A 12,361-nucleotide genomic window follows, 5' to 3' on the forward strand; every position below is an offset into this window, starting at 1 on the left:
CTCCCTCCCTCTCTCTAAATTCTCTAAAAACACCGGATAAACATTCACCGAATTCTAAAAAATTTTAGAAATTTGAGTTTATTCATCGAAAGTTTGTCGAAATTTGGTCAGTTTCTGAAAATATGATGTCAAAAACTAGAAACCTCGTCGAAATCTGGGAATTTGATTGGAATCTCATTGGAATATTCAATCGTCACCGAAAAATTGATCGAAATTTGAATATTTTTCAAAAAAAATTACCAATTTTTTTTTTGTTTTTCAAACCAAAAAAATCCTTACAAATTTCTGACTATTTTTACAGGTGTTTTCCTTTTTGCTTTTTTGTATCTATGTTTCTGTGATTTTTGTAATTTTTTTTTGTTTTTTACATCTGATCAATGTGTATTTATAGTGAATAATTAAAAAAAATTTTAGTTAATCACGAATCCACTTTTGATACGATTATCACAAAATATAACATTTATCTATTGCAAATTAAATCCAAACACCAATTCACAATAGAAATCCTCATTATTGTTTTATTTTTAACTTTTTTTTTATTGTTATCATCTAACCAAAACCTAAAGATAAATCAACCAAAACAAATAAATAATCAAAAAAATAAAGCCCAAAAAATAAATAAAAAGTACATAAAACATAAGATAATGGATAATTGAGCTTTACTATTTAGACTTTATTAAGTGAGGTTCAATTGATTTGGACCTGATCAAATAGAGTCTCTATAATAATTACTAATATTTTAATTATAAATGACTGTCAAATAATCAAGGTTGTAATGATAAAAAAAAAGGCTGTCTAATAATATCAAAAATAATTGTGTATGTATTTAACTTTTTTCAAGGAAATATTGCCGTAAATTTTCCTACAAAAGTTGCAAACTTTTCTATTGATATGACAAAAAATCCAATTTTTCAAGTTGCTGATGTGAGAAAAGAAGAACTTAAAAAATGGTTAGGCTATAAAGATGATGGGAAATATCAACATTCCAAGAAAATAAACAAATGCATTTATGTTTGATATACTACATTTAGTGTGGTAGGTGCAATTAGCCAAACTAACGCATAAAATTTCATAGCAACATTAAATGGCTCATGTTAAAGCCGTCACCATTTCTATTCCTTTCTCTCTCTTTCTTTTTATCATATCCTAGGGAGGCACTTTCTAAGTTGTACTTTGTTTTGCAGCAGTAAACTATAAAAAACTTGAAAAAGTGGTTTTCAAAAGGTTATCATTTTGTGGAAACATAACAGGGTCAGCACTCTCTTTCTGTGTTTTCAGCAACAGTAGTGAAATAAACAGGCATATAATCCAACATAAAACAAAAAATCCAGACAAAGGATTTGAGTATCCATTTGTTAGTTTGGTTTGGAATCCTTCAAGGTTTCTGGTAACTGTGGTGTTACTTTCTAGTTATCCATCTTTCAAGTAGGTCATCAAAGTTGCAAACTAGACACCCTTTTGAGGTAAAAGGTTAGAATTTTCTTTTCTTCTGATGTTTTGGTTTGATGGGGTTTTTGTTTGATCCGAGTTTTTGAGTTTTCTGTATTGGGGGTGGTCTGATCGAGGTGGGATTGATTATTTTTTTCAATATTTTAAATGTGGGGTTCTTTAAGTAGCATTTAAAATTGAATTGAATTCAAAGTACAGTAAATACTCTGTCGGTTCAGTTCATTGGATGGTTGGCTAGGTTGATAAAACGGGTTGATTTAAAGACTTTCATAAGATTCACACCTTCATTTACTTTCTCAAGTTTTTCCTTTTTATCAGGATTATGAGCTAGTTTTGAATTGACACCTTTATTGTTTATGAAGAAATTTTGTGTAGCCATGTAAGGATATGTCTCTTTTTTGTTGTCCAATCTATCTGCAGCTCAGATGCTTGATTTAGTTTGGGGATAGTTCAAGAAGTCCACAGGACTGAAGTTTTTACCTTTGCTCGATACTGGTTTTGCTTTCCTACTTCATGTACAGTTTCTTCAATTTTAAGGCCAAGTTAGCTTCTCAATTTTTTGTGGTCACCTGAGTTTCTTCACTTGGTTTCTGGCTCCTTGTCCGATTGGGTCTTTGAAGTATAAAATTTTAAGTGAGTTACTATCTTAGTATATGCCTTTTGAAGCTTCTTCTCTTTTGAAGATGATCTCTTTGAGAAAAAGGAAAACATAAAGCAATGGGGAGGGGGTGGTTAAGGTCTCCAGGGGCTATTTTATATAATTTTTGTTCTTGAAATTATTGAAGTGGGCCTGTATGACTGACTTCTTTCTTATTTTTTATAGAGCACCTTGCGGTTGTCCGAATCACAGTGATGTATAAGAACCAGCTGCAAGAGCTAGCTCAGAGAAGCTGCTTCAACTTACCGGCTTATGCTTGTATACGGGAGGGACCAGACCATGCTCCTCGCTTTAAAGCCACTGTCAACTTCAATGGGGAAATCTTTGAGAGCCCAACTTTTTGCAGTACCCTCAGACAAGCAGAACATGCTGCAGCTGAAGTTGCACTTGGTGTGCTCTCAAAGAAAGGTCCTTCAAAAGCATTGGCTGCAAGAGTATTGGTATGTACTTAACTTATTTCTTCCTTTTCTTTAATTAGTTTCTTACCTACTAGCCCTGAAACTTTGAATTATTTCATATTTGACAATCCTTTTGATATTTATGTCTACTAAATTAAAGTAGGTTTGTAAGCTTTTACACATGTAACCTATCATAATTTTCTTCATACTCAATGATTTAAGAATTGTGTGCAAACTCCTTATTTAAGACTTTCCAAGGTCATACTCATAAATTAGGTTGGAAATGTTTTGTTTTCTGAGGTCTATGCCTCTTGCCTTCCGTTGAATTATTGATTATAATATATATATATATATGCAACGTTACACTTGCTATAATTTTTTTACCACCTCCGTTTTAGTTCAGGTGGGTAGAAAAGGTGGCAAAAAAGGTGGTGGTGAGACACATTCTGTTGGAGAAAAATTAATGACATTCCACTATTATGGTTTTTAAATGTGGATATAGTCATGGGTGTTGGTACTCAATATAGACATAAAACACATAAAGCGGTAACATTATGGAAGATCTCAAACATGAGAAAGTAGATAACAAAAATGTTTATGCAATGGAATGTTAACTACCCAAACTTTCATGCACATGAGCTTGTATTGATTGTGATCTAGATGCTGTGCTGGAGAGTAGCAGAAGTGCAGAGTACAAATAACAGGAGAATTAGGAAAATAGTACTTATAAATAATCACAAATAATACTTGACTAAGGTGTTTTTTTTTTTTTTAATTTCAAAACCAATTATTTCATGTCCATGATGACTGCTTTGCTGTGTAAGAAATAAAGCAGGAGGCTTCCAATAGTGTTTGACCCCAGCACCAGTAACTATTTGTTTCCTTTGTTTTGTTTTGCTTTTCTGCATGGGGTGTAATTATTACCATGCTGTTTTGCTTTTAGATATTTTTTTGAGAACATTACTTCAAGTTTTAAAATTTACACATGTTTACTTATTTCAATGATGCAGGATGAAACTGGAGTTTACAAGAATCTGCTTCAAGAAACAGCTCATAGAGCTGGATTGAAACTTCCAGTTTATACAACTGTTCGATCTGGACCACGCCATATCCCTGTTTTCTCTTGTACGGTGGAGCTTGCTGGAATGAGCTTTAGGGGAGAGACTGCTAAAACCAAGAAGCAAGCTCAGAAAAATGCAGCAATGACTGCTTGGAGTGCTTTGAAAAAGTGTATGTATTTTTTTGTCCTGGTTCTTTTGGCTGTTTTTCACAAGTAGAAGGAATTGTTGTAGGTAGCTAGCCAGAATGAAAAGAAATTAAAATAGAAACAGTTACAGAACATACTAGGCTTACTGAAGAAGTAAATCTATATGTGTGTAGATATATATATAAATATTTGTATGCCTTTCTCATTTATCATTTGGTTCCTCATGCTGCTGATACAGTGTCAAAGTCAGGCGCTTCAACTGCTTCCTCTCTTTCTCCTTTATCGGAATCTGGGAGTAATGATGAGCAGGAACAGGTAACTGTTGCCCGTTATCTTGCCTCCCTCCAACCACGAGAGACAAACAAGTCATCACTGAGATTCCAGCATCATGGACATAATTCAGCCCCCATCCAGAAGCATGTAAGCCGATATAATAGATCATTGTTTCCCTTACAGCATAGAAGTTGGGCGCATTCTCAAATCTCCCCAGAAGTATCTATGTACCAAGCATGGCTCGAAGAAGCAGCATACCATAATCAAAAACACCTCTTTTCGCTTTCTTCACAACCTACCTCTCCACATAGACCTCAGATTGTTCCATTTATCCATTTTGTGTTCCAACCAGATCATAGACAGTATTTCCTAGCTAAGGAGCCAGACTCCACCTCAGTTGTTCCAGGAATCAGCCCAGTTCTATATTTTTCAACAAATCCAGTACCTGACCCAGGTAAGAGTGTTTCCCAAGTCACCATACAAGAGATAGAGGAAAAACCGCAAGTGGAACAAGAGTGGCTTAGAAGTGATAGAGATTCCAACCACTGGGAAAAGAATTTTATGTCAGTTGCATCAACGCCTTCTCCAAGTTCTGCAATAAATATTTCGGGTTGTCTCAACGGTTACCCTGAGCAGAAACCTCAGAAGAGGCTGGAGGGGGAGAATGAAGAGAGGAGTTTCAGGTCAATGCCATATACTAGTTTCTCAAATGAACTAGAAAGCAACCAAATTGCACAACCTTGTGTTTCATCATCGTTCACAGATGCCAGGCTTAGACCACAAGCAATAAGCATAGATAAGACCAACTTGTCATTGCAGAATCCACATGCCTCAGACTACTTGCACTCAAATTCTAGGCCCCAAAATTTCCCTGCTGTGAGTTCTGCAACATCTGTAACAGGTTTACCAGCTTCATTTGCAGCCCCTCTGATGGTCAGAACAGCTGGTACTTCATGTCCTGTTTCTCTGAGACCCGAAAATTTGAACCTTCAAACGCCTACTCCACCAAGAAGAATCAGTGCTTCTACATGTTCCAGAAGGCCTCGGCTAGAAGGAATGAAGAATGCTGGAGTGAGGCAATCAGCTAGATTCGTTGCACCAGCAGTTCATATTAGATCAGTTGTGCCAGTCTGTTCAGCTCCTCCGGCTAAAACGCCTCCCGGTCCCAACCAAGAAAGACTGTTTTCCAGCGATGAGGAGAACAAAGTTGAATCAATAGGAGAAGTTTCAGCTCAAAGCTTGGACTTTGGTAAACTTCATATGTAAGCAACTTCAGAGTTTTTCTTTTTTGCCCGATCTTGTTGCATATTTTCTTTACAGGCAATTGCTGAAAGAATTTTACATGTCAAATGGTATAATGTATAAAGAAACGAAATAAAGAAACATACAAATAAAAGCATCTATTTTTTGTTATCTTTTACCATCTTCTCTCTTGGCTGTCAAATGAAGGTTCTGCTTGCAGAATCTTAACAGATGCTTTAACTATCATGGCTTCCCTGGTTGGGAACGTAGTATGACCATTTGAAGACATGAACATGTGAACTCGGATTGATCATGCCTTCGGGCAGCTTTCTTGATTTCTAAGACAGCTCAGTGCTTTTGTCACGGGCTTCGACCTTAGACTCAGAAACCGTGCGGCCTTAAGTTTGGAATCTCCTCCTTTATGCCTAAGTCAGCCTAAAACACAAACGTGCGAGCATTAGAACAATGGGAAGGGCTGATTACGCAAGTTAAAGAGAAACAGGATAACAAGGTAGAATGCTAGAAATGCTCTTGTATTCACTGAAACAGAAGTGTTTGATGGTGTACAAATAAGGGTGGAGCAGCCCTCTATTTATAGTTGAGGCTCCGGCTACACTTAATGGCAATATCCCTAGAATAAAGGCTAAAATCAAGAGCCGGAAAGGTAAATGTCCGGGGCTCTGAGCCACGTGGGTTCGGAGCTTAAGTCTCGACCCGTGACAAGTGATATCAGAGCCAGTCCTAAACCGTTCGATCCACGCCAAGCACCTCGAGGGAGGTAGGCAAGGTGGTCAGCCTCCGTGACGAGGGCGTCACGAGGTTGGGTGCGAGAGAATGTCACGGACCTAAGGAAGAGTCATGAATCCCACATCGAACATAATAAGAGGGTCACTGGGGTATAAAAGGGTTCACACTACCTCTGTCTTGTGAGGTGCCTTTTATAGGACAAAACCGTGAGGCCAAAGGGGCCAGAGCGGACAATACCTCACAAGGGTGTGAACCGTGGCGGAAGACTGATTTAAGACGTCGGAGAGATGAATGCCCGGGTCTCGGAGTCGCGCGAGTTCGGAGTTTAAATTTCGACCCGTGACACTTTGGCTTACCAATGCCTAAAATTATTAAGCTTAAAGAAGCTGTCTCTCAAGCCTTACTCATGTGATAAATAAATAAATAAATAAGTAGATTAATTACCTTTTTTAAAGGTGTAAATAAATCAAATATGAAAGAATTTTATTATATTTGTGATCTATTCGTTTAATTAATGAATCATAAAATTTGTTAAACTTAATAAATAAAAACATAACCTTTTGACAAATTGTTTGTCAAGGATGTCAATGAGTAAGGTATAAGACAGTTAGAGCATTTCTTATCTCTTTTTCAGATTTTTATATTATATGCATTCTCATACTTATACCTAACGATTATTTTAAATTTATTTTCATCTTCATTCGCACCCACACTTATACCTAACGATTATTTTAAATCTATCATCATTTTCATCCGCATGTCCATAATGAATACGGTAATTCCCATACTTATAATATTTATATTTTTTTTAACTTGTATATTTAAATATTTTTTATAAAAATATATTAATTCTAATTAATTTAAAATAACAATTTATATTATTTAATAAAAAATTTATTTACTAATTATATAGAAATATATGTATAGAATACGGATATGAGGTAAGTTTTATATTATATTACTCGTCTCCATATCTACACCAAATAAAATTTTAAAATAATATTTTTTATTTTTATTTTTATACTTATAATATAATATCCATTATTATGTTTATTTAAATAAAAAATAAATTTTTCATTAAATATGAGTAAATTTGATAACGTTATTATTTGTGCAACATTATTTTCATTTACACTTGTATCATTTTCGGCCTTTTTCTTTCAAAAGAAAAACGCATTTCTCTTTTCCCTTTAAAAAAAAAAATTGGAAAAGAGGCCTTCAAGAATACGAAATTCTTGTCCCAAGATAGCCGTAGTCGAACGACGCTGTTTCCAACTTCAAATCACAACCTTCCACGTGGACACCACTGATTCCAAGAACTGGAAACCGACAGCAAATTGCCCACGTTGTAATAACAATACTAAACTTGTTGCAAGGTCGACCTATTCATTTTAAGTTCAAAAATTCGTCTAAATTTAAATAAAAAATTAAAATTTATTAAACAAATTTTGATAAAATTTTTAAATTCATTTAAATTTTAGATTAAATTTTAAATTTGAATTCAATCCGTATATACACATATATATACATAAATTATATATAAAATATTTCACGTATATATAAAAATTATATATAAAATTATATATTTTTTATTAAATTTAATTTTTATTTTTATATACTTTTTTTAATTTTTACACATATATTTTTTATTTTAATTTTTATATATGTAAATTAAATATAATCTAATTTAATTTAATTTAATCACATTTTTTAATATTTTTTATTATATAAATTAAGTTTAATAGATGAATTTGAAATTTATTTTTTAATTTAAGTTAAATTTTAAAAAAATTTGAGATCTAAATTTTGAATTGAATCAAATTTAAATAAATATATAAATTATTAATATCAAATATGAATCATACCTAATTTAATTCAATCTAACCTATCAACACCTCTAGTCATGACAACAAACTTGCGTGTCATTTAACTCAATGATATCCAACATTAACAAGTATCTCCAGTAGAAGCCGTATGAATACTTCACAAAATTTTTTTTATATACCACCAATTTTTTTTCTAAAATTACCTCATGTAGTAAATAACAAATTTAACATTTAAAAAATTATAAAATATTCTCAATAGTTTATACACTTCAAAACCACTTTCATAAATCTTATAAATAAATTTTCAAAAGTTATATTATGTTCTCGGTAATTTATTTTTGAAAAAAAATGATTACTAAAAATTAATTTTCAAAGAAATAATATAATTTTTAAAAATTAATTTTCAAAATTTATATTATATTCTCATAAATGGATTTTTGAGAGTCATCTTGTATTTTTAAAAATTTATTTTGAAAAATACATAAATTTTTGTTTAAATATATATTTAATTATAAACTTTTGATAATGTTTAATTTTAATATAAATAAAATAAATACATTTAATATTAAAATAAAGAATACTAAAATAAATAAATTTGATACGTTAAGATTTTCAAATGTCTCTAATAATTTCTTTGATGTATAACTTAATTCCACCGGTAAAGATCTCTAATATTTATTGGTGGCAAAAAATTTAAAAATTTTTGCTATCGAATTTATTAGATTGTAAATGAGATTGTCAAAGTCAATGTTCCATAAGATATTCGAGTTCAAACTAATATGCATGTACACACATGAGTCATCGATATTATTTATTTTTATTTTATCGTATGTACGAATAGAACAAACATATTAGTTTTCAAGCATATATAAAGATAAAAATGTTTTTGTTTTGAGACCAAAAAAATAAAAATATCATTTTGCCCATGCAAAACAAAAAGAAAATTAAAAAATTAGAAAACAGTATTTTTTATTTTTTTGAAAACTCAAGTGAAAACAAATTTATATCATATATGTTGAGAACATTAATTTCAATTTCAATTATATATATGATCAAGTAAATAGATTTAAAAGTCCATGATTAAAATATTTAGTGATCAAAAATAAAATTGAGTTTCTCTAAAATAAATATCTAAGAAGATTAAAAAATTTTCAAATATTTATTTATGAGAATACTCAAAAATTTTAAAAAATGGATATTCGAAAATTTTTTATGTTTTTCGAAAATGAGTATGTGAAAATTTTTAAAATTTGTTTGATATTTATTTTTTAAAAATTCGATTCTAAAAAGTGAAGGGAAATAAAAAAGAAAGAAAGCGTGGGAACGAAAAATCGAAAATAAAGGGTAAGAGTGTATTTAGAAAAAATAAAAAAATTAAGTTTTAAATTTGAGATATATTTCTATCTCGTGAGAAACCAAAATTGCAGGGATCTGATATTCTGAATTCCCAGCTGGCAAAACCCAAAAAAATAAAGCAATTTTTTTAATCTTCAGGAGGAAAAGATATTAATGATCTTATCTTTCAAAAATTCAGTAGCCAACCTAAAAAAACATGAAGCAATCAGATTACACAATCACCTCACTCCCAAAGGATGTAGCTGTCAAAATTGCATCTTGCCTCGAGGTTTGTTTGCTCTCATTTCATTGTTTCTTTTCTCCCATAAATTTTCAGTTTTTATTTTTTCTTCTTTCTGGGTATTGTTGGAATGCAAATGAGATTTTGGTTTGTTGGTCTTCGGGTTTTAGGAGCCGGACCTTTACTCCTTGGCCTGTTGCTCTCGGGATTGCCGCGAGTTATTTGGGTCGGATTATTTATGGGAGCCGCTTTTCAAAGAAAGATGGCCTCATTTGTATGAAGCTGCCTTGGAAGACCCCGACTTCAAGGTAGTACCATGGTGATTTAAGTTTGGAATTGTTGGTTAAAACTAGACTTTTTTGCTGCTCATATCAGATGATTTGCCTAACTGCTTTTGTTTCATAGCTTTGAAATGGGAGTTTCTTTTTCTTTTTGTAATGTCATTCAAGTGAAGTTATGAGTTAGTAGACCTAGCCATTCATTTATTTGTGTCCTGTAAACTATGACAATTCATGTATTCATATCTGGTTTTACACAAAAATTGCGTGTCATAATTGGTATTGACACTGAAAACACTAAATATATTTCTTGGTTTTTGTTAAAATTTAAGAGGTGTTAGGTTTAGTTTTAGGGGTGCTGGTTAGGTAATGCAATTCTTTTTATTGGTTTGAAAATTTTGAAAAAATGATGACAGGGCTGGAGGAGATTTTACATGAAGCAGCATGAGAAGATGAGAGATCAGGCTGCATCTGTTGTTAAATTTTTGAAACAATGTTCACAATTTGAGTCACTCGAGGTTACTGACTATCTGAGAGCAATTGAATGCCTGAAATCAATGCAGTTTGGATTTAAAGATGTTCAAATGTTGCTGTTCAAACCAAAGATGAATGTTTTGCTTAACCTGGTTGGACTACACTTCTGCCTTGACTGCCTTCAAGTGCCGGTAAAATTCCTTTTTGCATTCCTCTTCTGTTTGTTCTCTTTAGATTGTTGAAATAGTGTTTGTGCTGCTTCTGTTAATGTTAAAACTCAGAAAATAATGTTCTAGGGAAAATGATCTACTTGAACGAAAGAGAAAGAGGAGTTGGAATAGACAGGAATTTCATTATTAGTCAGGTAATCTAATGTCGGTTGTTCCATCTGTTACAGAATTTATGTTTACAGTGGAGACTGGCTGTAATAAGCTCTGAATAATTCAATTCTCATGTAATTAGTGGATAGGAAACTTGTTTTATCTGCTGATGACAACACAAGATTAAATGATTATATGTAATTAGGCATGCATCCAAAAGCTAAACTGGTCTGCCACTTTTTAGATAATGATCTTCTCTATAGATTTTAAGTTTTAAAACCATATTTTTCTATATGTTTTGCAATCAATGGCTTCAGCCTTGCACATCACACTCCAGCTGTTGGAATAATGTGCCTTCTGTCTGCCTTGGGTGGGTAGGAGACATAAAATTAGTACCTTGATTGGGAATTTCACCATCGTACCGAGAAGTACCTTTTAGAACTGGGTTGGAATGCCAAGTGGCTTTAGATTCAGGGGTTCCCGCTATAGCTGATCATGACGGAAAGATCATTTCTACTAATGCTAACAATTATTTCATCGGGTAATGGGATACTTTAAGCATTCCGTTAGTTATGTATCATCGGTCTAACAAAAATACTTGTATCTAGCAAACTCCCTGGGTTCAGCGGGGTAAATGCATTAAAAAAGGACAGATTTTAGTGGATGTTGCTGCTACAGTTGGTGGCGAACTCGCTTAGCTTATATGCTATGGGAATGTTGAACAACTGTATGATGTCCTGATAAATTATGCATCATAATTTTGTGCTTAATGATGTTTTAACATCATAATGGGCAGGCTTTGCAGGTCGTGGAAGCACTTCAGAGTAGCAAGATTTCTAATCGTCAAGTTTGTGTCAAATGGTACCGTGGCAGATTGTTCCATCGCATGCAAGATGAATATCGTTCTCGTTGTGTCTCTCTAGAAGATCTTGTGACAGCGAAAGAAAAGGAGGTGCTGTGGGTACTAGGTCGAGAGCTTTTACGAGCTAAGATATTCATCCTTTCCTAGTTCCACAAGCTATCTCTGGTCTGGTCAAAGCTCAAACTGACAGTGTTAGATAATCGGACAATGACGAGCAGATATGCAACGTTTAATATGTTTGTGATTATGTGATCTTTGTTAGTTGCAACAATTGAGGAATTCAGCAGTCTAAACTGAATGAAAAACTTGAGATTCTAATCTCTAAAGAATACACTTTACTTCCTAGCTGCTTATCTTTTCTGTTTCTTCTGTTATATATAATAGTTTGTGTATTTGTATTTTGTTTAAATATAAAAATTGCTTGTATGTATAACAATTCATATTAATATGTCAAATGAGACATAATTTTTGGATTTTGCTAAATAAAATTGTTGTTAAAATTTTAAATCGTGTCATTTTCTTAACGATTTTCATAGTGTTTTCGTATTGTATCCTAGCCTAGTGAAAGGGGACATGAGGGATTGGTTTTGAGTCGCTCTTCCCCCACCCCTGTATTGAAAAAAAAAAAGAAAAAAAGTTGCTGGATGTCATCCTTCAAAATTTGGTTTCAAAGGAGCAAAGGATCAAATAATTCGAGTTAATATAATTTCGCCTCAATTTACAAATAAAGATGAATTATATTCCACCAAGATTGAGGGAAGAAACTTACTTGAAGAATCGTGGAAAAAGCTAATGGAAACAAAGAAACCTGTAACAATCCATTCTAGTTGCTTAACACTGTTAAAATTGATGGCTTCCTTAAAGTTAACATTATACAAACGTTTCGATGCTGTAATTTTTAGTAATTTTTTATATTTTACATATGTTTAATACGAAATTAATAGTCACAAATACTCAAATTGCTAGATCTGTTAAGTAGATGAGAATGAAACCACTAATCTATAGCTTCCTAACTTGTTTCTCGGCACCTGATAATTACCTGAGTTCATCT

At 32.6% G+C, this 12,361-nt stretch overlaps 2 protein-coding genes across 6 annotated transcripts; both read left to right on the forward strand.

The window, feature by feature from the left end:
• The first annotated feature begins 1,257 nt into the window (after nucleotides 1–1,257).
• LOC111298565 (double-stranded RNA-binding protein 2-like) lies at nucleotides 1,258–5,398 on the forward strand. Of its 4 annotated transcripts, none has more exons than XM_022893289.2 (5): nucleotides 1,258–1,463; nucleotides 1,870–2,082; nucleotides 2,273–2,547; nucleotides 3,516–3,735; nucleotides 3,951–5,398. In XM_022893289.2, exons 3-5 carry the CDS (start codon nucleotides 2,302–2,304, stop codon nucleotides 5,249–5,251), a joined length of 1,767 nt encoding a protein of 588 aa, XP_022749024.2. In that variant the 5' UTR covers nucleotides 1,258–1,463; nucleotides 1,870–2,082; nucleotides 2,273–2,301; the 3' UTR covers nucleotides 5,252–5,398. The 4 variants fall into 4 exon arrangements, with proteins under 4 accessions (XP_022749024.2, XP_022749025.2, XP_022749022.2 ...); XM_022893287.2 differs by having other exon boundaries at nucleotides 1,339–1,470; XM_022893290.2 differs by lacking the exon at nucleotides 1,870–2,082 and having other exon boundaries at nucleotides 1,331–1,463.
• A 3,755-nt stretch (nucleotides 5,399–9,153) lies between these two features.
• On the forward strand, nucleotides 9,154–11,702 carry LOC111298564 (uncharacterized). 2 transcript variants are annotated; one of them, XM_022893285.2, is made up of 4 exons: nucleotides 9,154–9,424; nucleotides 9,547–9,684; nucleotides 10,071–10,319; nucleotides 11,254–11,702. In XM_022893285.2, exons 1-4 carry the CDS (start codon nucleotides 9,353–9,355, stop codon nucleotides 11,455–11,457), a joined length of 663 nt encoding a protein of 220 aa, XP_022749020.1. In that variant the 5' UTR covers nucleotides 9,154–9,352; the 3' UTR covers nucleotides 11,458–11,702. The 2 variants fall into 2 exon arrangements, with proteins under 2 accessions (XP_022749020.1, XP_022749019.1); XM_022893284.2 differs by having other exon boundaries at nucleotides 9,165–9,424; nucleotides 11,245–11,702.
• Nucleotides 11,703–12,361: the final 659 nt, after the last annotated feature.

The sequence above is a fragment of the Durio zibethinus genome, chromosome 16 (genome assembly GCF_047325235.1).
Source record: "Durio zibethinus cultivar Kanyao isolate XHJ-2024 chromosome 16, ASM4732523v1, whole genome shotgun sequence".
NCBI lineage: Eukaryota > Viridiplantae > Streptophyta > Magnoliopsida > Malvales > Malvaceae > Durio > Durio zibethinus.